The following is a 25,545-nucleotide window of genomic DNA, read 5'->3' as shown; positions in this document are numbered from 1 at the left end:
CACCATCCATGAGAACTGGCAACACTGTCCTCACAGTGAATCACTAAACATGAGTGCCACATAGGACTCATATCTTGCATAGTTTTGAGTTGGTGCATTAACACCTCACCCATTCTTGTCAATCTCAGCTGAATGAGTAGGAGGGAACTGATGTCACTCACCAGTACTCATGACTGCTGCCATCTGCATGCTCACCTCTTGGCATGTGGAACCTTGAGTACTAGCAGGACCTTGAGTAGTGAGAGCCATTGTCAAGGCTTTGACTTGGACTGACATCTCTGGGGCTGGAGGTGCCAGCAATGGCTTGGCTTTGATGATCCTACCTAAAAGTTTCTAGACTTAGGAATTTATTTGAGAAAACTTAGTTTGCTAAGAGCATTGAGAATACAAAGAAACTCTACTTGATATTGAAGTACTATTGGGTTGCATTAGAAATAATTGCTCCTCCTAGAACTTACAAGTGTGATTGTATTTTGTATAGTTTGTGTGAGTATGTGTGTGGGTTTTGAGGTTTGTCTCTTAGCCTGCCCACTATTCCACAGGTGCCCACAGCCAGTCTCTTCAGTGGATTTACTTGTTGGAGGTGTGCCATTTTCTGATCCACTTGTTGCTTAAGGAGTGTGTGCAATTTTTAGTACAGATTATCACAAGCAATCACACTCACCAGATTTACTATCAGAATTGATAAGTATTACTCAACTATGTTTCTTTTCTCTGCACAAAATTTCTAATAGTTTCTTTTACAAGTAGTATAAAAGTCTGTATGTAAAGCTGGACACTCTTGTGTGTTTGCCTTCAAGGGTTCCCTGTCACTTGGTAATCTACCCCCTTATCCAACATACCTCTTGAATGATCTCTCTGAGTTCATTGAGGACAGTGTTAGATCAATAGATGTGGATGGAGATCCAGATTTTAATCACAGAAAAGACATTAACACCAACAAGGATGGTTTGCTTTACTATGTTGATACAGAAGATGAAAAAACAGACACAAATAGAGATTCCACTATAAAGACCATAAAAATTTGATTTTGTGATGTTCCTTTTACTTTATACATCCTTTCATTAACTTTTCTTTTTTTATTCAAAGATATTACACTCATTTATTTCTTACTCTACCTATAGTGCCCAACTTTGTTGGATAGAAGGGTATATATAATGAGCTAGCCTTTGGCCCAGTCCTCCTCCTTCATTCCTTCCCCTCATTGTCACTCCACATGCTCCACTATTCTTGACATTTTCAATAGTACCTATTGAATGTTAGTTAGTAGTATATAAAGAGCTACATACTGCTGTAGTAGCTTGGTTTTTTATAATAACCAGCCTTTATACCTGTCACACGTTGCATTAAACTTTTTTATAAGAGTACATGACTTTCACCACCCTCTCACAGGTGCAGGTGAACTTGATCACACAGGCATTGGAAAGGCAATTGTGAATATTGCTCTTCCAATTCTAGAGCTGGCTCAGACCTTCTAATTTTAGTCTCTTTTCCTTAGTGAGCTCATTAAACTCATATCAAGGGATGCTTATCATAAGTCCATAAGCTTTTGGCCTAATAATCAACAGGCCTAAACACCCAGAACTGTCAATTTTGTCATATGTTTCTAAAGGCTTCTTATAAATATGGCAACAAATGAGTCTTCAGGATGATAGTATTCAGGCTTACAGGTTTTTGCCAAATCCCACTGCCAAAGGCTGTATCTCTTATAAATATTATCTTGTGTAAGAAATTCTCTGGATTTTCAGATATGATACATCATAGTTAGTGAGCTTACTACATATTATTAATATTAATGTAATCTTCATAGTTTTATTTAACTCCCATGAGTGCTAGTGTAAGTTATAGCATATAGCATTGGGGTTTAGGGTTTGGCCTTCTCATCAAGCATGCCTATTAGATACAGTGCTATGACTAAGTCCTGTTTAATGTTCCACTGCTTCTTATACCATAAGTCAGTTTCATGTCAGTGCATCATGCAGTATTGGTGTTGACATGTAGTTTTAGTCCACTTGCCCACTATATCTCAGTATGCATATAAAATACATCAGATTGCAAAATTACATATGTAAACAGGTTGTAGACACAACATTGGATAACCTTTCCACTTCATGAGATACTCAATGATTTCCTTGTGCCTTTAACTGCAACCAACAGTACAAGTATGACCATCTAAAATTTTCTCAACCTTGTATTCTTTTTGTCCATTAACAAGATTGGGTTTGGGCAGTGGTGGTTGCTGCTGATTGGGGAACTTGGGTGGATAGCATAAGGTAAGAAGAACTTCATTGAAAGTGTTATGGATTTTTCACCTAGTTGGCAGTTTAAGCTTGTAGGCAGATCATCCATTCTTGGTGATTACTTCAAAGGGTCCAACTTACCTGTTATTAAGCTATTTCATGCATTGCAAAAGATGTAGATTGGTAGCATCAAGCCAAATCTTATCACTGGAGAAGTACTTGATGGCTTCTTGTCTGTACTTATTATAGTTTTTCTTTATAGTTTCAGCAGCTTGTTCCAAGGCACATTTTGCTTGTTCATAGATGCGTTTCATGTTGTCAATGAATGTAGTGATCACATGCACTCTTTTGTGCTTGACTATCATCAGAGCAACTAGGATTAGAAGTGCAGATAAAATCAAGAAAGGGTTTAGAAGGCTTGAGTAATATAGGTTATATTATATAACATATGCATCTTGTGATCAGGTATGTTTGCTTAAAAAAAGGCAATCAAGTACAGAATATTATGAAAGCTAGCAATTTAAATATCTTTATGTATTTTTTAGTACTTTTTTTCTCTTAATAAACTTTTACTCAGCAAAACTCAGACTAACTAGACACTACATCAGCTTCTACAGCCACAGGCTAATTAACATTCCACAGCTTGATTATTCTTAAGCTTAAGTTGTGTTACTTCTAGTCTGGCACAGATCTAAATTTTAAGGTTACAGAGTATAAGCAGAAGAGAAGATATTCTATTCATAGTTAGGCTTTCTTATGTACTAACTAATTACTTGTACATGAGTCATAATGAATACCAGCTAACTTATACTTAGTCCATAGTAGTCATGTATGCTAAGAATACAAGGTTCTGAACTGAGTTAGCATTCTAAATAAATGCTTTAATAAGTTCTTAATAGTCTTTTTACAAGAACTTTTGACAATGATGAAGAATTTTCACACACTGTGCAGCTTCAAGAGAGTCACCAATAGTCTTAAACATTTGCATGGCTTTCTCTAGCTTACTTACTGCTTCTGGATATTGATCTGTCATCCACAAGATATCTCCCAAGCTTTGCAAACACTGTGCTGCTCCAAGAGAATTACCAATAGTCTCAAACATTTGCATGGCTTCCTCTAGCTTGATAGTTGCTTCTGGATATTAATGCATCATCTGCAAGATATTTCCTAAGCTTTGCAAACACTGTGCTGTTCCAAGAGAATCACTAATAGTCTCAAACATTTGCATGGCTTTCTCTAGCTTGCTTGTTGCTTCTGGATATTGATTCATCATCCGCAAGATGTCTCCCAAGCTTTTCAAACACTGTGCTGCTCCAAGAGAATTATCAATAGTCTCAAACATTTGCATAGCCTTTTCTAGCTTGCTTGTTGCTTCTGGATATTGATCTGTCATATACAAGATATCTCCTAAGCTTTGCAAACACTGTGCTGTTCCAAGAGAATCACTAATAGTCTCAAACATTTGCATGGCTTTCTCTAGCTTGATAGTTGCTTCTGGATATTGATGCATCATCTGCAAGATATTTCCCAAGCTTTGCAAACACTGTGCTGCTCCAAGAGAACTACTAATTGTCTCAAATATTTGCTTTGCTTCATTTATTTTCTCTTGTGCTGCTTGTTGTTGATTAAATATACATAATTTTTTGCCTAATAATAATATTGCTTCAGCATACAAACATAGCATATTTAGATCTTTTGTTATAGCTATAACTTTTTTTAATAAAATATCTGATCCTGTAGTCAAATATTGAAAGTAGCAAAAATTATATATTATTTTTAGTTTTTTTTCATCATTACAACTATTCAAAATCTCAACAAATATCCATTCAAAATTGTTTAAATGAGCTAAACCAAACTTTGTGTTTTCTTGTGAAATCAAGGATTTCAATTGTTTATCTTTAGTTTCATTTAAATAAAAAGTGCAAAACTGCTGTTTTATATGTATATCTGGCTGCTGAAAATATGCCTTCAAATATGCCTGAATTGGTTGCAATATTTTCAATCCACCTTTACTATCTTCATATATAATTCCAGATTGTAATAAATTTGACACAATTCCAGTTCTTTCTGAAAGATTTGGTAGTATTTTGCTCAATATTTTTGACCATGTAGGAATACCATCAGGGAGATAGCATATTACACTCAACAACTTGAAAATGTTTGGTTTTGAAAGCAATGATGACTGAAGAGTTATTTTGATTGAAATATTAACACTAGTTAACCGAGATTGAGCTCCTGGTTTTTCTAATAATAAGGTTCTTTCCTTATCCCAGCTCTCTAGAAGCACTTCTGGATGAATGATCTTGGCCTGGTAAGCCATTAACATAATAGCTAATGGCCATCCATCTAGTTTTTCAAGTAGCTTTATAACAATTTTCATATCACCATTATATTTTGAAATAGTAATAAACACATCTGATGATGGAGATTCAGCTAATGGTGATAGACCATTATATGGTAGTTCTAGCCAATCAATATTGTCTATTGGAGGAACACTTCCTCTCATAGTAATCATCAGAGTAATATGTGTTATAGCATTCAACTGCTCTAAAAATCTTTGAACACTTTAATTATTACTTTTATCCCAAACAGTCTCAAAATTGTCAAAAAATAGAACTACTGGCTTTGATATAGCATGTAGCTGTTTGATAGAATCACTGGTAGTTTGCAACCTCATCAACCTCATTATAGCATGTATTAATATCTCAACAGTAGACTCAACACTGCAGACTTCATCACAAGGAATAAAGTATCTGCATTCTCTATATTTGCTTTTTACAGCTGCATCATCTAGCAATTTCAATGCTAATGATGTTTTTCCCATACCTCCGAATCCCATAATAATAATAGAATGAGGAGAATCAGCAAGAAGATTAGCTGTGCCTTTTTGGACTAAATCATCTCGACCCTTGAATACAAGAGGTGGTGGTGATGGAATAGCAGAGAGCATAGTGCTACTAATCAGTGGACTAATATAAGACCTATTATACCTTAGAAAATATACAGAGACATACTTGATAGATTGAGTTATTCTTGAAGAACTTATCTATGAGAATATTAGTATGCATCAATGCAATAATCAACAAGATTTACCAGATGATCTTGAATATTAGTTACTATTGCCTTCACCTCTCCAACTTGTCTGGTACCTGAAAGCACAGCAGTTGTCTAGAAAAGGATTAGCATTCTTCTAACATGTTATAGCAGAAAAGAACACACAAGAAGCTTATCTCGAGCTTCCTTGACATATTCCTTGTGTTGATTAACATGATCTAAGATAGTCTTGCTCTGAAATGACTTCTTTATCTTTGCTTGAAACCCAGTCTTTCCATAGACCTTGTTCAAATCATCTTTCAAAACCTTGAGCTGACTGAACAGCAGACATCAATCCCTGACTCTTAATGAGATCAAAGAGAGGCACACCTGATGAATTCATCCCCCATTTGCTGTAAGCGTGCCAGAGGGTGGGTTGAAGCATCTGTCAAGGATTGACCATCTTGAAGGAGTTTGGTCTCCTCAGAGACATAGTGGAGCATCTCATCAAGGTACTTGATAGTATCCTTGAGATCATTCTGTGCTTTCTTATTATTCTAATAACAGGTGGTCCCTTTCAGTATGTAATATTTCCCAAGAGTCATAGATTCACACCTGAACCAGTTCCAGGATCGGGAGAGCAATATTCGCGATCGCCTTTGCGATGCCCGTGCGATCAATTTCGCCTGCACCAGCAAGTAGCTTGAAAGTGACACTGGCATTCGACATCCAGTCGGTATCATCCGGAGCGAGATTCGGAGGCGGGAGAATTGCAGATCGACCAGGTGCCGCTGCACTTGGAGACTGAGTAAAAAGTTGAGAAGGAGCTTGCATTCTTTGAATTGCGCTGTACGGTCGATGGTGAGAGTACGAGTGGAAGAAACACGTTGCGGTGATATGTATCTGATGGGGGCGATGTGAGTTTCCCCACGCCTCATAGCTTTCCACCGCCACCATCATCTATCTGGCACTGCGTGAAGCCGTTTCACTGCCGTGTGCTGTCTTGCTCTTTTTTTTCGATGAAGGCGCTACTTGTTTTGGTGGATTCGTAGACCAATGATTGGCAGGAGTTTAAAAACCGAGGCGATGGCAAGGGTGGTTGAACGTAGCAACTCTGTCGGGCAATTTCTTACCGTGAAGGGTGGCATGCCATCGTGCGTCCTTCTTTCTTTCTTGTTTTCTCTGCGTTGCGTTCTCATTATGTGGCAGAATCGCTCCTGCAATGACTGCAACCTCATTTTCCAAGTCCTCGCTCCTGAAGCATTTATGGCTTGGCTCTACCTTTTACTCCTTCCATCGACAACAGGCAATACATGCACCTCTCTAACGACTATGCCTGGCCCTCGAAGAGGCCAAGGGGTCAGAAGATCATCAGTAGCGGGGACGGATGGCGTTGTTTTCCTTTTGTTGGACGCCCCGTGCTCGAGCCACAAATCTCTGAACTCGCTCTAGCTCGGTCCATCAGCCGCTCCCAGCCGCTTGCATCGTCCTCTATCGCCGGGTTTCCTATATCGACAACCATCACGACAAGCCTTGGACGAGCCCATGGCACGCAGCCCGCGACATCCAGCAAAGCTCAGTTGAAGAGAAAAGGCGCGTTGGTATGGGGGGGGTCGAGAGATAGCGGCTTTCCTTTCGGATGTCGCGCAATGACGAGATGGAGATGATTGTCGGGATATCCCTTCCCACGTCGTGGTGCTGCAGCCCATGTAAACTTTCTATCTTACCTCGTCGATTTCCTATTGATTACCAACCGAATAGGCGTATTCCTATGGTACCTGTGTTCATAAGTACGAGCCCCACCTCCACCGTGACCAAATAATGATGCATAAATCCCCGCCCTTCGAGTATGTCCTTTGCATATCATTCGTTGCCAGTCGATGACCTCAGGTGACGAGATTTAGCTCGCCGGGCTCGTGTCGCGTATAACTATCGACTACCTATCAAAGGCGTTCTCTGAACAGGTCGTCCGGAGTTCGAATGGAACAGCGTCAACACGATGAAAGGACCCTGAGACCATGCATTCGTGTATTCGTATGCTAGGACGGAAATGCTACGATCCCACAATCACCCCGTCGCTCACATCCCCGACGTTTTGATGGGATGGCGAGCTTCTATCCAGCCAAGGATACACCGTGTAGCGAAGAGATGAAGAAGATGTTGTCTTTTGCTGAAGGTGCGTGCATTATCGCTCTGACTCCCATGTCCATATCTGATGTGTCGTTCCACTAGGCTCACTACACATAGAACTTTTGTTGGAGGAGCCCCGCGTCACCCTTTATACATGTCTCGCAGGCTTAGGATACCCTTGTTCAACCTCCCAACCTCGGAACACATTTTCATTGTCAAGGACCTGAACCTGTTCACTGGCTTCACCCTTTTAATCCCTCGCACGCATCCCTCCGAAAGAGCAGACACCGCCGCTTCTGCTGTTAGAGCATGTGCTATCTGCACCGTAATCGTCGAGACCTGGGGATCGCCGTCTGTGTCGAAGAGCATGCTCCAACGTGGCCGAAAGAAGAGAAAGGATTATGGCACGAGGATTTGACAGATAGGAATTTCGAGGCTGGTCATACGTGGCTCAGTCTCAGTCCATTACCACTCGTTTCTACGATATAGTGCCATCACGAGGTGCATTACGCGTGCAGATGGGGAAGACGGCTCTCTCGTCAGTCCCTGCATGCTCCTATGATGCCGAAGTGACGATTTACCGAACTCCATCGTCAGCAGCCTTCGAGTGTTCGCTGGGATCATATTCCTCACAAGCTTAGCAAGTGCTTGCCAAAGCTCCGTGTACCAGCTAGTCTAAAGCCCGTGCAGAGGTCCGGCTGGCGACCTGCCTGTGACGTTGTTCTGTTCCTTCCGCACCATCATCAGCGAATCGATACATGATACATCTCGGCTAGATTGGACGGACGGAAGGACTGCAAAGCTGTATCAAGCATATTGCTCTACATCACTGGCGTTTCGAAGGAATTCGTCTTGTTTACTTGACCGGTATCCGCCGTAAGTGTCTTATTCGTTTGACATCTTGGCTATATCTGACACTTTACTCTGGTAGGCATTGTCTGTGTCTTCCTAAACTGAGGAAAGAAACGTTTCTATTCTCAAACAAGCCCTCTTACGAATATCGACGATATACCTCACCGCAAGAGAGGGAAGCACGTCGTATCATACCCTTCGCCCATCCTCACACAGCTCCGAATATGATGCCTACACGCTTTCCTGTATCCGTTGTACTGCTCCCCAGACCACGTTCACCCTTACAAAGCACTTGGATGAGCATAGATTAATTCCGTGGCGAGAGAAACCACAGCTTACTGCACCTGGAGTAGTTTCCTCCTCCTCGACGGCTCCACGACATTGCAACCCACCCTCTGGAACACTCACTCTATTACGCCAACCCACCTCTCCATCCCCAACTTGTCAATCTCTCGCCCTGATGTTACTCTTCGCCTTCGCCATTCTCCATCCACGACGAAATCGTGCCTGTTTCTTCTGCGAAAGAGAGAGATTGCCGGTCATATTCCCTTCTGCACCGATCGGGCTGTGTTCGCCACTATGAACACTTTGAAGGGTGTTCGAAGTAGGGGGAACAGAGCGTATTAACACACTTGGGATTGCTTCTCTGTGATGTCGTCCTCGATGATTCGCCGATTACGCTCATGCCTCCGTCCATCCCAACGCGTCACTCTCGCTGTTGTACCCTGATGTTGATCTTCTCGATCTCCACCCACTGCGGAATCGTACCTCAGTCCTCGTCGTTTCTTCCTTGAGAGACGTATTCGTGGAAACGTCGTTCGGGCGTGGGACTAGAAGAGACATCGATTCTTGACCGAGTGTCAGTTGGGCTTGAAGACTATAACATTTACCGAAACCTGGTGTTCTGTGTAACAGCAGATGGGTTTGGCTTGTAGGAAGGACGGAGGCGAAGAAGGTGCGGATAGTCGAGAAGGGCATCGATGGTTACCGGTCACGTTGTGAGCAGTACGAGTATTTTGTCAGTTCAATGTGTGTCATTGGTTTCGTAGAACGTGTCTCCTTGTTACTTCTAGGAGAGGAAGCAATAAAAGACGTATATATTCCTACCTTGTTTAAGCAGACGTAAAGCGAGTTATACGGAGTCCAGAGCGTTCTCACGCCACCCTTCTTTCTCTTCGACCTCCATGGCACCTTGACTTTCACCGGCCCTCGACGCGAATGCAAGGACCGTGAATTCGGATGGCTAGTCTCAGCAAATTATTGGACTCTTCGAGTGCGTTCAATCCTGATCCTGTCATCCGGCGATTCATGGTGCATCCAGACACGGCTGATAATAGCTACTGCGAATCTACGTCAAAATAGCCCGTTTTGACCTCAGCACATCAGTATGGATTAGGAATGTGACGTTGGAGTCTGGTGTGAGGGGGCTCAGCGGCTTGATAGTATGGTTTTGGTCCAGTGCGTCAGCTTGATCACTCTTTCTGAATGTTGTACTCATTCTTATTCATAGGTCGACGCATCGATGTGTGCCCACTTCTCCACCGATTCTCTACAGATCCCCTCCCCATTCGCTGAAGTAGTATCCCTGTCTTCCGCCGAGGATAAGGAGCAGCTAATGCCATCAAGCGCGTCAGTCACCACCACATCACGTCTGACAACGGCGTCACCGACATCGACTTTGATTGGTGCACATTCTACGACAATTATCACGATCATTCCTTCTTTCAACAATCCACCCGCACACTAGTCCCATCTGCACCCTATTCCACTTCTTGACCTCAGCTTTTTCAATCTGCCAAGCGACGTCACAGACTCGCTATCAGCAGCTCAGAACTTCACAGTTCACGATAATCGACGCCCATATACATCTTCTCTCCACGTTTACTTTGTATCGCTCAACATACCCAGAAAGGGGGTATGAGACCACGTTTGACTTTGTCAAGGGCGTGTATGTGGATAACGGAGGGAGGCATAGTCGACGCGTGGTACGAGCCGGAAGTGTTCCGAGAGATGTGAAAAGGCCCAAGGGCTGGTGGGAGGGCATTCACTATCGATTCGTTATTACATAGTACGTTCATCCCTTTTCCTCTCTGACTTTCTTGCTAACTCGCAAGCAAGCATTCACCCGTACATTCTACCACGGCTCTCGTCCAGACAGGAATCCGAGATTCTCACTACACTATCACATTCATAGTGCGTCCGCCTGGGCGAGATCGGACTCGACTACCACTGCACGCTGTCGCCGCCAGATGTTCTACAAGGGTAGGATAGCTGTGGAACGCATACCTATTATGGTGCTTACACGCACGGGAGGCTGGAGAAAAGAGCGAGAATCATGAAGGACATCGTGCCCAAGGATCATCGAGTACGTCTGCTTTCACTGTATGCATTCTTGCTAAATCTACCGTACAGGTCCATACTCACTGCTTCACCGACACCGCCGCATCCGGCCGCAGTTTCCTGGAGTACTTCACATCGATGTGACAGGCGTCCTCTGCTACAGGCCAGGCCCTCTGCTACGCAGCAAACCTCATCGCTGCCGAACAATGCCGGCCACCGATTGCAAGTAGATCCTGCTGGAGACCAACGCGTCGTCCATGGTTCCGGCAGACGTGTATGGCGCGTTAGAGCCCAAACAGTCGGGGCTTCCGTTTTCGCTGGATGTAGCAAGGGAAGGTGCCAGGACGGTGTATGGGGTGTAATGTAAGTAATTCTTGTCAAGTATAAATCCATGTCGGAAGCTAATTTAAATGAGCAGGACCAGATATGAGAACGAAAAGATATCATTAGATGCGATACAATGCATCTAGATTTCCAGCTCATGCAAACTTTTGCCTCTCGTCATAACAGATCACTCGGATCTCCCAAACCGGTGATAACCGCCTAAAGATTGGACGATATCGTGACCCGCCCGGCCTCGAACTGTAACTTGCTATGCAAAGCACTGGGCTCGCTCTACTTTTGCCCTGATGCTGCGCCCGGTTGGTCCAGCAATAGTCGTGATCCAAAGTCAGGTCGCCGTCACCAGTACTTAAGGATGATGAGGCACTTGTTTAGATCGTGGAAATTCTGTTTCCCTCTCCGCAAGGACTTGTTCACTAGGCCGGTGCATGAGATCCCCGCATTGAAGCGAGATAGCTACACTTCTCCGCTTCCGGTGCTGTTGTTGTCAGAGCCAGCGGAGTGTTTTCGGAAGAATACAGCACGGTGCAAGCCGCCGGTCGATAGGACCGATCAAGTTATCATATCGATCGCGACGGACAGACGACGAAATCCCATCTCACCCCGCTTAGTGGGGTAAATGGACATCCGCTCAATTACTATAGTCTTTCTTCCTACCCACCACCGAACGTCACTACACCATCGAATTGATGTCTATCTCTGTCGTTAGTTTGGGAGTCACGTTCAGGGCTCTCGAAAGCCCTCTCGGCCTGTGCTGTTATCCGCTGTATCCCCCGAGATATTGCTCACCACTCCCACCCACGCCATCCTCTACCGCATATGGCTCGACCAGTCGTCTCGGGAAAGAGGCATGCCAACATTATGCTCTATGCCATATCAGAGCAACTTCTTACTGCACTGGTCGCGTCCGTGGAGACGGTGTATATTGAAGGCATGTCGATGTGGGAGCGTTTGTTCTTCTGACGAAAACGTGCAAGACGGGAGACGTACGCCTAACAAATCAGAACCCCAGCAAGCAAGCAGCTTATCTCGCGATGATTTGTTCTGCCTCCCGAAGACTTGATGGGGTGCTCTTGTTTCTGGGGTATCTCAGAGACGACTGAACGTCAGAAACAGGAGCAGGACGAAATGTATGGGCTGTTCATTTATTTCTTAGACTCTGCCTATATCATCGCGAGATCGGGTGTCACATCATACGCGCCTCACCCTCAACGGAACTTTTGCGCCCTCTTTGCCAACGACTTTCGGTCGAGGCAAAACACTCCCGGTATACTTGCCGATAGCTGTATCACTTCCACCAGGAAATTCGAATGCAAAGTTCCGTACAATAACAAAGAGCGCCGCCTAAAGAGTCCAATCCTCAGCAAAAACAAGCACATACCCTCCCTCAAGAATTTTACTCACCTTGAACTCGGTCAAAGCGAACGTCTTCCCGAGACATGTCTTGGGTCCATCTACGAACGTCAACAGGTGTCGATGACCCTGGATCTCCTTCGCTCGCGGTGTAAAGTCCTCCAGCCACCTCTCCGGTCTGAACTCCTTTGCATCAGGGCCCCAGAATTCCTCGGATATGTTCAGCGTTTGAATGGGAACGGTGAAGACCGTCTTTTTGGCCACTAAGAGACTGTTAACGGTCTCTCCGGATTTGGTCACTACTGGTGTAGTGAGAGGAAGAACGTCGTCTTCTGTTGCCTGCTAGGAAGTGAGAGATAATCGATACGCTAGAGGATAGGATGCGCACCACCCTTACGGCCTCTGATACGGGTGGGTGCAATCGTAGGGTTTCGTGTACGACTGCGTCAAGATACGGAAGACTCGAGTTGAGTTGCTCCCATGTCGGGTCGGTGTTGCCGAATTGCACCAGTTCTGCGCGGAGCTTGTTCTGGATGTCCGCGTTCTTGCACATTTCGATAAGGGCCCACTGCGAGATTATCAATTTTATTTAATGATCGGTCGCTGATAGCTCACATACCGTGAGACTGACTATACGAAAGCAATTCAGAGCAGAGTCTTGGAAAGAATTGAGACTTACTGCTTGTCATTTCATAGCCTGTAAAATGATTAGCTTTCAAAATAAGGGAGTAAATCTGCGACGCTCACCTGCTATCAACAACATGTTCTAAAGTTCCGAAATTGTAAGCACGAAAACAAAAGTAAAAATTTCTGTACCATCTGTTGTAAGCAATCGTTAGCAAAGAATCAGTAGTGCGGGGTCGGTATCAGATACCTGTGCAATGATCTCTTCCCTAGACATGTGAACGTCTGCATCATGCATCTCTGATTTGACTGTATATAAACGCTATCAGCTTCCCACAGGAACCAGTATTGGTCATACTCACGAAGCAGACCCATTACAGATTTATCCTCCTCGTTCCCATGCTCCTTGGCCTTTGACAAGAGCTGGTCGGCCACACCAGAGAATACACGGTTCATATCAGTTAAAGCCTCTTTCCTCTTCGAAGGCAACCGAAGAACGGCAGGGAAGACCATACCCGTGATGATCGTGAAAGCAAAGAAGGCGGCGCCACTGCTCAGGTCAAGGCCGTCGAAAATTTGCGGTTTCCCGTCGATGGCGCCAAAGTCATGAGAAAAACCTGCTCTACCGATGCTGTCCATCCTAGGTGGGACAAGTGGATTGGCTGCTGAGTGTTATGTAGTGGAATGATAGCCTCGCAAGATGCTGTTGGAAAATGGGGTATTGGTTCATTCCCAGTGTCACATGCGCAGTAGCAAGCCAATAGTATTGCACTTGGCTGAGCTCTGCAAATGCATGAGGATCTACACTAAAGTACCTACTTTTATACTAAATGTACTTTTACTAGAACTTTCCATGCTTTTCCTAAGACTTCTACCTTAATAAGCATCTTTGGCATGATGCCGGATTGCCAAATCCCAACAGATGCGGTTCATCCTAGGAGATGGCTAGCAGCTAGCAATCATTATCGCCGGACTTCACAGACCAGTTCTGCACATCAATCGTGGAAGTCCTGTCACTTGCTTTGAGAATAGCATCTCAAGCAGAAGATGCAAACCACTGCACTGAGAGTCCCTCATGATGACCAGTAACCACAGCACACACATCAGGAAAAACCCTTTTGCTACGTATCTGCCACTCAGATATATGTAGCTTATGTATCGCCAGTAGTGATGGTAGAGGGTGCACAGCACTAGGTAGCAGTAGGTAGCATTCTGTATATACTGCCAGTAGCTACATACACAATCTGTATACTTCAGTGAAACCTACTGAATGCTACAACATTGGTCAGCATTATCTCTTTTTTTGGGTCTACGATAGTGGCTGATGGTACAAGTTGAGTGTCAGCTAAAAGAGAATATTGAGTCTGACTGAAATATGGACTTGAATAAGGATAGGAAAGTAACGCAAAGACAAAATCAGCACATCAGAAGGTAATTAGAACGATATATGCCTTGTGAAGTATGGACAGCTACAATGGCAGTGCCAAGGACAAGTAGCTGGGGGGGAGTTCTAATAAGTTCATTTGAAACTCCGACACAGAGTCCATCCATCACGTGCATAATCAACCAAGATCATGCCATCAGATCCCAACCAAATCCAACCACCCTTGCTTTCTTTCCTCCATCAACATTTCAGCACCTACCTCTCTCGTTCCTCTTCACGTGTCGCCGTTTATGGTTTTATCTTCCTTCTGGCTTACTGGTGCAGGCAACCTATGTTCCCTTCAGATGGTCCTCTTCACCATTTGTGCGCTCCTTGGATATGTGTCTCTTATGCTTTGAATGCTAAATTCACTGTTCATTGTGCATGTTCATGCTGTCTCTTTCACTTGATCTCACACAGCCTTGTTTCACAGCACTTGGATGAGATGTCTTGTACTCAAGGCTGCCGGTGAGTACCCCAACTGCAACCCCATGCTTTTTTACTGACTCGTCTCGTGCTTTTCATAGGAATAGTGTTCTAAGGGTACCTGTCCTGGAATGTATGTAACTTGAATTGTTTTGACATTCATCATATTTATGCCATAGCACTTAGGACTTGGAACAACCCATGAACTGTAATGGTGCCAAAGACCAGGTGCGACAACTGCGGTTATTGCACTGTCCCTATATTTCCCATTTTTCATAGCAATGCAATCAGTTGTAAGTGCTGTAGCCTTGTTCCTATCAGCTACTACTGATCTCACTGCTGTTCTGCTAGGATTTCAATCTGTTTTGGTGTACTTTGTGATGACAGGGTGGATCGCGATGCTACTCAGAGTTCAGATGTTGGAGGTGGTCTAGTGCATGTGATGTCATACAGCTATATTGGTGTAGTAGCTAGTAGTAATATATTGATTTCATTCATTTCATGGTCTGCCCTCTTCTGTGTTTGTCAGAATATGTCTTCGTAGGTATCGATACAATGCTGCTACTGTAGCAATACAATAGTTTGGGTGGGGTGCTATCACTTGATACAGCTACTACGTACTCTTAGTGGTGTGCTACAAGCTGCTACATATGGGGGACTGTGCTATGGCACTACAAGTGCTACATAGACTACATATTGCAATGTAGCAAAGTAGTTTTTTCCTGATGCAATCCAATCGCTATGGATTTACATCGTCCCCAACTGTGAGCTACCATTGAAGGGTCAGCCACCACCTCTGGCTTCCTACACATCGTCCTGCTCCCTGCAGAACTTGGAGAGCATTTTTAGACCATACACCATTCATCTACCTCACCTTTGAATTCCCACATATTTCTCCGAATGCATATCGCAATCGTTGAGATATCGGGACACACGTCGAAGAATCTGGTCAGACGAGCCAATCAGGAAGGGAGGATTGACAAGAATCTGGTTGTATAGTCTGTTATTCATCATCTGCCTCTACATGGCACATGTTTGATCTGGATGCCACACAAGATGATGCTTTCATGTTCTTCCCCAACAACTCCCTCGGCAAAAACTTCGATCATCCATGGACATCATTCACCTGCCTCAACAAGCTCAGCTTGTCACATCTGTCTCTGCTATCAGCTCTGATATTGGTTCTGTGTGCAGCTAGTCAGCTTAGAAGCACCCAAAAAGAATTTGTCCCATTCCTTCTTCAGAACCTTCATGCCAAACAAAGAGGATGAGAGACATCCACTAAAAGTTCTGAGCCCGGTGAATGCAGAAGCAGCGCTATCAATTATAGACATCTGGCTATTGACCTGTCAGTTTGAGGACATCATGCCTACACAACCGTTTCATATATACTCAGCTCTCAGCCAAAATAGGTCTGACCACTGCACTGTTCAGCTTTGCCACCGTTTCAAAGGAATGTCTGAATAAGATATCGGCTTTTTGCTAAGAAGAGAACTGCAGTGCATATCACGTCTTTCTAATCTCCTTGCTTAGGTCTGACATGCCATTTTCGTAAGAAGGAGCTGACTGCAAATGAGAAAGTCAAGGTTGAAGGCAAGATTAAGTCATCTTGTTTGCTTTGTCAGCACCTTATGAGCATTGCCTCACATGTTCAGCTGATGCTCAATGACCATGTTCCAGAGACAGAAACGACCCTTCAGAATCAATATAGGAGTATTTCTTTTACTCTATACTGGGCTCTGTTTTATGGACATGATAATATATATATATGGTTGCGAGAGAGGAACATAGTGCTTCATAAGTAGCCTTCATGACATTCTCTGATCGTAACACCTCACAATATACTCTCCCAAGACTGATGTTTCCCGCCTCGTTGCGACCTAGCGGTGGAAGATACCAGAATTGCACATTCTTGAACAACTGTAGCACCTGCATAAGTATGGAAAAGGTGGTGCAAACTAAAAGAAAACATACTGTTTCACTTTCTATCAGTAAATATCCATCCATCTGTACCTCTTGCTGCTGTAAGGTGTACATGCCATACCATGGCTTGCGATGTTACGGTGCCATGTCCTTCCAGCATGCTTTACCCTGAGTATCCGCATGTCACAATGATTAGGTTCGATCATGTCATCATTTCGAGCTGCAATTCCTGGATGCATGCATGTACACCTCTTCAATCGGAGAATCGGGCATCTCTCCCGGTCCAACTGAGCTAGACAGTTCTTTCCACTCCTCCCAGATGTTAATGGCTTGGATAAGTCATGCCAGGTCATTGCAGAATGTAGGTTCTGCTGCAAAGACAGGGATAGAACAAATGGTAACAACCCACAGCGATGGACAACACTCCATGGGAGATGGCACACTGAGTGCTGTATGACCCTTCTTGTGGTTGTCCGGAAAATTTGGCGATATTGCAGGGGCTGAAGCTGAAGCTCAAAGCTTGGAGAGGTTAGTGTTGGGTGTGAGTACTAGTATGGTGCTGCCATGTCCAGTGATGCTTCATGGGCAGTAGGGCTGTGCACCGTCACTGTATTGTATGGTGATACAGCTTCCATGTACGGTATACGTGCCAAAGCCATGAGTCCTCCAAACAACACCATACAGTATGGCCATTGATGGCCATATATGTGTGGCTTGTATGTGGCAGTGCAACCAGATGGGAGGAGGCACTTTTGAACCCTGTTTTTGTTTTCTGACATGAATTCAAGCATCTAAAAATCATTTTCATTTATCTCACTGTCTATCACAGCCCTTGACGACTCAAACATTTGCCTTGAAGGAAGTATGACATCATAGCATGCTTCTTAAACTGACTGAAAATGGCATTTTCCTGGCAAGGATTCCCATGTAGCATCTCGAAATATTTAGTATATCAGTCTAACATCCATTGCACACCATACTGATGCATATCGGTAAGACGAAATCTTGACAACAAATACAGCTGTAATTATATGGACTGACACCATCAGCAGCCTTGCTCATACAGTATACGGTATGGATACAGACAGTGCACATCCCTAACATTGGGCAGGCGAGGGCGTTGCTGGAGGTTGAGGAGTTGGAAAGCGATCATGGATGGAGGCGTGAAGATAATTGAATTGTTGATGGAGTCCGTGGATGATGTCTCTTGAAGCAGGGTGAAGCAGTGCTACAAGGTAGAGATAGATGGGGCCACGTTGGTGAATCTGTCTCGTTGGAGGAACTGGAGGTATTACTGGTGGGTTATGGCATGTTTTTGATTTCTCGTTCCGAGTAAGCATTGACTAGTATCAAAGTCAATCAATGTCCACTGCTAGACATGCATGCATCATTTTGTGTGAGGTTATTCTCGGTGACACTCTCACCGGATTGTTCCTAAGGGCCCATGTGTGGGTGGATCAGGGCACTGATGGATAGGAGGCAACGTTGAAGAATTAACACAATGCTGACAGTATTACCAGTGGGTTCTTGATCACAGAGTTGTCATGGGTGCTGGATTAGGCTCTGGAACATAAGTGGACAGCACCCACAAGACACAATGCATTGTGAAGAACATCAGCCCAAATTGAACCTCCCTAGACATGCGCGCTCTCCATTGGAGGAACCTCTCATGCGTGGCATTGTATGAGAAAAAAATTGTTGCTATAACGTCCCAAATAACCTCTCTTTGTTTAGAATATGTGCACGTCAATACCCTCTCAGGGTTCTTGGGTATTTTGGCGATGTTTTTGGGGCTAAAGAGGTCGATGCTGGAATGATGTGGAAGCACCATGGTTACGTAGCATCCAATCGATATTCAGCAGATGTAGCGAAACACTGTTTGCAAGTGGGGAGGGAACATGTAGAGAATTGGTGTAGGACAAAAGTGTTGTCTTTCGTGGGCACAAATCAATGAGACCTGAGCAAGATGAACTACATCTAAAATAATGAGTATGAGACTTAGAAAAAGGTAAGAAGAGCACTGATGCACCAGACTAAAATAGCACCATCATCAGTTGATATGCAGTCGAATCCCCTCACACCAGACTCCAACACTGATAGTCACACTCCTGCATATCTGAGCCCATACTGAGATTGAGGGATGGGAAATTTCAATGTAGAATCACAGTAGCTTTTGTCAGCCATGTCTGAATGTACTATGAATCACCATTCAATGTGAATAGTACTGGACTCACTTGAAGAAACTCATCATCTGCTAAGACCAGCTATTCAAATTGCTGATCCTTGCAATCACATCATATCTCGATGAGGGTTCAGAAGGTTTGGGAGAATGGTGCTGGTACCATGAAGGTTGTTGAAGGGAAATAAGTGTGGTGTGAGAACACCCGATGTTCTTCTGGACTCGATAGCTCGCTTTACATATGCTTAAATGAGGTAGGAATTTATTGCTTCCTCATGGCATATCTCCTAGAAGTAATAAGGAGAAATGTAGTCTATGACACCAGTAGCATGTGAACACGTTGAACTGACAAAATAATCGTACCCAGATGAGCGAGTCAGTCCTCGAGCTCATCAACATCTGCCCTACATCACAGAAGGGAACTTTGAGTTTCATCATATGGCTTATCGATGTCCTTCTTGAGGATCTGCACCTTCATCGCCTCCGTACTTCTTTCCTCACAGACAAGCCATACCCTTGCGTTCTTACACAGAACACAGGCTCTTGGCCTCGGATGGTCTACAAGCACCACTGACAATCAGTCAAGGAATGACAATGAAAGATGCATGATTTTGTAGCAGATTGAGATTTCAGAGATCAGGCGGGGCAGCCAGAGGGTGACAAGTTGGGATGGAGAGACTGCGAGCATAATAGATGAGCAAATAGGTTGCAAGCTGCTGAGGATGACCTCGCAGGAGGAAAGCAGTCCAAAGTGCGGTAAGCCAGATGTGTGTTGGCTATACCTAGGCAATGTTGATTCAAATCCCTGAACCAAATTCAGATGTGCACAAATAGTAAATAGTAAGGTTGCCATGCTTCTCTGGGTGATAGAATACATGATGTTCTCATCAGTTGCTCAGTGCACCCTGTAAAGAAGTTAGAACAAGGCAAGACAAGGCAAGCATAGAGATATATACCAATCATCTCAGGGGTCAGGTCACCACTTGTGCTCTCCACCCTTGTCCTCCAAATATCATATATCCTTTCTTGCCATGTCCAACATCTGCTCCACATCCCACCTATCATTGATTATCCTTAAATGTATCCTTGGGCACAATTTCCTTCATAACACACTCTGTTTCCTCCTCTGCTTCTCGTGTATGCACCCTTATTGGAATATGACAATCTATGGCTATCCATAGTTGCTGGGTGAATACTGTTTGTTGGACATCTGGCGGTGAGAGTGTGTCAAGTCCGATCTCACCTCACCTAGCCCGAAGCATTGATAATCTCGAATTCCACAGCCGAGGTAAATGATTTTGCATCGTATTTTCATCGTGATGAGAGCCAGGTTTGATCTCGAAGGACATGTGGATGAACACCTGTCTATGAGTTAGCAAGGAAGTAGAAGTGAAAAAGAAAGGAATGCACTGATAACAAATTGATACCGGACACCCTCCCATTTCTCATCCGCCAGCTCTTTCCACATTCCTTGCATGATCACCTCCAGGCTCACATCACACATTGACTATTGTCTTCACCCCGTTACCCCCCAACAAAGTCAATTGCAGTCTCATATACCACCCTTCAGGGTGCTTTGAGTGATACAATGCAAGCGTGAAGAGAAGATGTGTATGAGTGTTGATTATTGTAGGTCGACACATGCTGAGGGAAGCCAAGAGTCAACAGGTCATGAGGAGAGAGAGAGAGTGCTCTTTTCCTTGTTGCTCCTGCCTGTGGTGATAGAGGTGGTTGCAAAGGATTATATGTAGGGTATGGTGGGGCGAGAAAGAAGTCGAAGAGTGGATCAGAAATGGAGTTTCAGAAGAAAAACTCCAATTTCATACTACAAGCCTGCAGTGACTTGCCCTCTTTACTTCGAGGCCAACATCTGACTTTTGAATCTTTCCCATCAATGCTGACACTAGCAGCCCTCGATATCATTATATTTCCCAACAACTTTTATGAACGCAGTTTTTTTTGAATCAGAGAGAGCAGATTGTGTGTGTTAGGATGGAAACAAGCACAGAGAAATGCAACTGGAGGAAGGGTACATGATATGATACTCTTCCAGGTTCTCGGATGATGTTTTTGGGGCTAAAGAGGTTGTCGCTGCAGTGATTATGGAGGGTCTGATGATGCTTTCAGAGCAAGTGATAGTGCCGCTAGAGGCTGAGTTGGAGGTGAGCATGGAGAGATGCATGGAGGCGGTCAAACTGCTAATAGCGAGCCTGTGGACGATGTTGCTCAGCAAGTTGAAGAAGCTGAGGGTCAGGAAGTGCAGATGAAATTGTAGAGGTGATTTGGTGGTGGGGTTGGGGAACTGTAAAGTGCATAGACATCGTGGTAGTATCAGGATGGCAGACAACTTTGATGGCCCTATGCGGTGATGGCTCCTCCTTATCCTTGAACAGAACTGCCATCTTGAGTGGGATCAACCTACACTATATAGGAATGAGTAGAAGATTCAGAACAAGGTAAGAAGTTCATGCACTAGACCAGAACAATACTAGTCGAAGAGTCCCTGAGCACCCTCCTGTGGCACTGTTTGCCCATAGTTTATCATAAGTGATATTGATAAAGTCCCTTGCTGAACTGATGCTGATGTAGCTGAAATCAGAGCAGGCAATTTTGACATATGTCTGTGGTATCTGGATACATGTTGAATCACCGGTCAACATGGATAGTATTGGACACACAGTTGAATCATCTACTAACACCAGCCATCCGAATTCTCAATCTTTGCAATTGTGTCTTGATGAAGGTTCAAAAACAGTGGTTGTTATGAATATACGTAGTACTATTCTTGATAGAAGTTTGTTCATAACTATATTTATGAAGCCCTATTTCTGTCTGACTTGTAAGGTGGCTGAAGCATCTTAGTAACTTTGGGTGGGCCTTTGATCCCTGTCTACTTAAGGTAGGTGTCACTTGGATCTGGCATTCTTATGTAAGCATTACATAAGTGCCAAATTTGATGGTCTGAATATAAAAGTAGTGAGATTTTGCATGATTTTGAACTGAATGGCCTCTTACATTGGTTTGTTCATTGCTCATGACATAACAATCATGCTAGATATTCTTTCAGAGCCATGCTGAGGCAAGTGCCTGCTATTAATTATAGGCATGTGACATGCTGAATGACTAATAGATGACTAAGCTGCCAAATTCGACAAGATCAAAAACTCTTTTTTGCTCTAAATGCATAGAAAATCATTGTAGAGTAGTCAGAAATAGGCCTCAAAATTTTTTACTAAAAGCTAAATATCTCCTCAAACTGGGAGTAATAAAATATTTTGTTTGCATAGAAATCATCCTTGAAGCATGTAGATACTATTGTTGAAGCTGTATTGACCATCTGTGCCTAGAGGATGTAAGAATAAAGGCACCAAGTTGGGACTTGTTCTGCTTATATAAGGGAGTGCCAGATCTGGACAATGCCTACCTTATGTACTTGGATATTTGCCTTCTCAAACTTAAATTTTTTTTTTGGCTAAATGTTCTCACAGGCCATCCAGCTCGATACCCAATGGCCAGAAAAGAAAACCTAGCAAAGTCTGATTGTCTTGAAGATTGATTATTCTGTTTTGAAATTGTCAATAGTTACCATGTTTGCTTTGAAATATTGCCTTTTCCATCAGGCACAGTTTTATTGTGTTTTTGACACAACATTTATATAAGTATAAGAATGAACCATGTTGCTGATTCTTAAACAACTCATAAAATCCATCCTGTAGTGCAGCTGCTCTCCTCTGAAGACATTTTCAGTATGAAGAGCCTAGTACCTTTGGGCAGGCCTTTGATCCCTGTTTACTTATTACATGGATATTTGCATTCCCAAACCTAAATAGTTTTTTTTGGCTAAATGTTCTCATGGGCCATCCAGCTCAATGCTCAATGGCCAGAAAAGGAAACAGAACTTAGCAAAGTCCAATTGTCTTGAAGATCGACTGTTCTGTTTCGAAATTATCATTAGTTATCATATTTGCTTGAAACATCATTTCAAACTGGCATGGTTTTAATGTAATGTCTCTTCACATGAAAAATGTCTCCAGAGAACACCTGCACCACAGGATGGATTTTATGAGTTATTTAAGAACCAGTGATGTGGTTCATTCTTATACTTATATAAATGTTGTGTCAAAAACACAATAAAACTGTGCCTGATGGAAAAGGCAATATTTCAAAGCAAACATGGTAACTATTGACAATTTCAAAACAGAATAATCAGTCTTCAAGACAATCAGACTTTGCTAGGTTTTCTTTTCTGGCCATTGGGTATCGAGCTGGATGGCCTGTGAGAACATTTAGCCAAAAAAAATTTAAGTTTAGAAAGGCAAATATCCAAGTACATAAGTAGACAGAGATCAAAGGCCTGCCCAAAGTTACTAAGGTGCTTTAGCATTATAGGTTTCCATCTTGGAAGCCCCTTCTTCAAGATGAGCATGATGCGAGTAGAATGTGACATAAGAACCCAGGTGGTACTTATGAAACAGAAGAATTCAAAGAATATATGCACAACTTCATGGTAACGATGCCAACACAAAAATAAAAACTTTAGGATTTTCTTCCCTTATTTCAGGCAGAATTCTGGCCATATTTCATTTTCCAAGAATCACCCCATCTTAAAAAAACATAGTCTGATGCATTATCAATCCTTTTCACTTGTGATGGTCTGGACAATACTATGGTGCACTGTTCTTTCTCCTCCTAATGTATCCAGTGTCAGTCTGGAAGTCTATGAGAACCAACTGTAAGTCATTCACTTTCTTAAGTGGAACTGCATTAAATGATCTGGAAGGGTGTGGATTCTGAATGATATTACTGGCGCTAAGTGGCCAGTCACAGTTTACTGCAAAAGAAAGGATCAGGCATTGACATTGAACACACATTTGAATTCATTCCTGGTGTATCATGGCCAAGAGGATGATGTAACTTTTAGAGTGTCTTTGCATGAGTGGCAAGAATGGCCCAGGATCACTGCAATGTTCAACAATGATGGGGCCACCTTCTGGGCCATCATATATGGCACAAAGGCAGGCATCTTCTATCACTGGTGTGTCTTTTGATCTTTTTCAGAATCAAACTCACTATACTTTTGATATAGAGAACACGCTGTGAACCAAGTCAATCAGTCAAACCCAATATATTGCAGGGCCTATGGCTTTGATAAGATTGAAAATGCACTAATCTGTCAAATGAGTTGCAGTGCAACTGTATATAAATGTGTAGATCAATATCTGGCCAACACAACAACTTCACCATTTCATGCTGGCAGTTGAGTTCTCCACCCTACATCCACCATTGCTTCACCCACAGCATCTCCAGTGGGGGCCCTTCAAAGCAGAAAGAGAAGGCATACATTCTTGACCCATCACCAAGGAAAACTCATAAGTAATTTATCAAGGATTTTCCTTCAACTTTACTTATTCAAATGAGATCATAGCAACTACCTCACTTCAGGTGTGACCATCAATAGTGTTGGCAATGGGGACATATTTTCATCTCCCAGTGAGTGTTGTTCTAAAATTAACTCATACCCTCCCTGAATTCCATAGCATCACACAACTCACCAAGGACTCCAGTAAGCCTCAGCCAAGCAGAGCCCTCCAGGCCAAGATCCATGTCACCACTACATCTTCCCAAGTTACTTGCAAGATATCTGGAGGTATACCAGTACCTAAAGTGATACATATCAAGACATCTTGAAGAGGCTGATACAAGGGATGACTTTATTGAAGCCATGGAGGAGAGTATTCCAGAAGAGGTGGCTGGGTTCATTTGGGACCTGTATTTTGGGTTGATGGACATAGCCTTTTGAGTTCTCATAGTTAGCCTTTATAAATATGTTTTTCTGAATTTATACATATTCTTGTGTTCACAAACAGGGGTGGTACATATTTCAGCTCAAGTTTCCTAATTGAAGTGAGACATAGCTAAGAAATGCACAATTTTTTTATGGAGGGAAGGGGGGACTTTGGTGGTGATGCAGAATTGAGAACATCCATCATGGATTTTAGCCTGGTGTTAGCATCTTTTGACATGAAAGACAGGAGAAAGAGATATATTTATTTCACTACTACAATTATTGCTAGGGGATATCGGCAGAAGAAATGTACTATAAGGCGGCAGAAGCACTGGTACACAGAGGTCAAAGTCGCTGGTCATGCAGATATAGTAGTCTGAGACTAATTTGTCTGGTTTGTCAGTGTGACCAGCATAGGCACCATGACCTTGAGATTCCAGTCACTGGGGCGAAAGTCAAAGTCATCCAATAACCCTGACTGATGACTTCAGTGATGGTCACATGACCTGCATAACACCGGTTCAGAAGTCAAACAAGCACAGTCATGTCAAAAGCAAAGTGTCAAGACCGCAGAAACTAGGGCCAGTTGAGATGCTGATGTAAGATCATGCAATGCGTCGAGAAAGCATCAGCCGAGTCAATGTAACTTAGGCAGAGTATGAAAAACCCAAAAATGACATAGTAGTAGAAATCCTAGCTGTCTGAAAGGATAGGTAAACAAAGCTCAAATGAATGATACTATTCATGTCCATTACAATCAGTGCACCAGAAAGACCAAAATTCTTTGGCAAACCTGAATTTTGAGCAAGAATGTAACATTTTACGAATTCATTGGGGGTTCGGCTAACTTCTCATTTTGGAGGATGATGACCAGTGAACCTAACAAGTATGGACA

The 25,545-nt window shown here is 43.3% G+C and overlaps 6 protein-coding genes across 6 annotated transcripts; 2 read left to right on the top strand and 4 right to left on the bottom strand.

Moving 5' to 3' along the window:
* Positions 1-2,688: 2,688 nt before the first annotated feature.
* On the bottom strand, positions 2,689-3,417 carry EV420DRAFT_1577278 (uncharacterized protein). Its single transcript, XM_060474528.1, has one exon. The coding sequence runs from the start codon at positions 3,346-3,348 to the stop codon at positions 3,145-3,147; it is 204 nt and encodes a 67-aa protein (XP_060324540.1). The 5' UTR covers positions 3,349-3,417; the 3' UTR covers positions 2,689-3,144.
* A 1,539-nt stretch (positions 3,418-4,956) lies between these two features.
* On the bottom strand, positions 4,957-6,340 carry EV420DRAFT_1768699 (uncharacterized protein; the record flags this gene model as incomplete). Its single annotated transcript, XM_060480983.1, has 6 exons — positions 5,889-6,340; positions 5,664-5,830; positions 5,460-5,610; positions 5,334-5,408; positions 5,255-5,286; positions 4,957-5,194 (listed from the first exon to the last, which is right to left on the bottom strand). Coding segments are annotated over exons 1-6 (1,008 nt in total), but the record flags the coding sequence as incomplete, so codon positions are not given.
* A 3,154-nt stretch (positions 6,341-9,494) lies between these two features.
* On the top strand, positions 9,495-11,556 carry EV420DRAFT_1485156 (uncharacterized protein; the record flags this gene model as incomplete). Its single annotated transcript, XM_060470175.1, has 10 exons — positions 9,495-9,528; positions 9,618-9,713; positions 9,766-9,779; positions 9,811-9,940; positions 10,164-10,323; positions 10,370-10,448; positions 10,522-10,620; positions 10,668-10,720; positions 10,743-10,958; positions 11,313-11,556. The coding sequence occupies 10 exons, from the start codon at positions 9,495-9,497 to the stop codon at positions 11,554-11,556; spliced, it is 1,125 nt and encodes a 374-aa protein (XP_060324538.1).
* Positions 11,557-11,671: 115 nt separating this feature from the next.
* Positions 11,672-13,553, bottom strand: EV420DRAFT_1726730 (cytochrome P450; the record flags this gene model as incomplete). The annotated part of the gene is made up of 8 exons (XM_060479836.1): positions 11,672-12,281; positions 12,342-12,629; positions 12,679-12,858; positions 12,910-12,920; positions 12,970-12,987; positions 13,038-13,056; positions 13,165-13,223; positions 13,277-13,553. The coding sequence occupies 8 exons, from the start codon at positions 13,551-13,553 to the stop codon at positions 12,129-12,131; spliced, it is 1,005 nt and encodes a 334-aa protein (XP_060324537.1). The 3' UTR covers positions 11,672-12,128.
* A 935-nt stretch (positions 13,554-14,488) lies between these two features.
* EV420DRAFT_1485154 (uncharacterized protein) lies at positions 14,489-15,333 on the top strand (the record flags this gene model as incomplete). Its single annotated transcript, XM_060470174.1, has 7 exons — positions 14,489-14,661; positions 14,758-14,805; positions 14,865-14,880; positions 14,950-14,991; positions 15,043-15,056; positions 15,115-15,239; positions 15,293-15,333. 7 exons carry the CDS (start codon positions 14,489-14,491, stop codon positions 15,331-15,333), a joined length of 459 nt encoding a protein of 152 aa, XP_060324536.1.
* A 4,614-nt stretch (positions 15,334-19,947) lies between these two features.
* On the bottom strand, positions 19,948-20,109 carry EV420DRAFT_1220490 (uncharacterized protein; the record flags this gene model as incomplete). Its single annotated transcript, XM_060466452.1, has 1 exon — positions 19,948-20,109. A coding segment is annotated over one exon (162 nt), but the record flags the coding sequence as incomplete, so codon positions are not given.
* Positions 20,110-25,545: the final 5,436 nt, after the last annotated feature.

The sequence above is a fragment of the Desarmillaria tabescens genome, assembly GCF_030435595.1.
Source record: "Desarmillaria tabescens strain CCBAS 213 chromosome Unknown EV420scaffold_61, whole genome shotgun sequence".
In the NCBI taxonomy this organism is placed as follows: Eukaryota; Fungi; Basidiomycota; class Agaricomycetes; order Agaricales; family Physalacriaceae; genus Desarmillaria; species Desarmillaria tabescens.
The sequence above is the reverse complement of the archived record's forward strand: the minus strand, read 5'-3'. Positions and strand labels throughout refer to the sequence as shown.

Coding starts and splice junctions, on each gene's coding strand:
- EV420DRAFT_1577278 (XM_060474528.1), bottom strand. CDS start 3,348: ATGCAAATGTTTGAGACTATTGGTAATTCTCTTGGAGCAGCACAGTGT.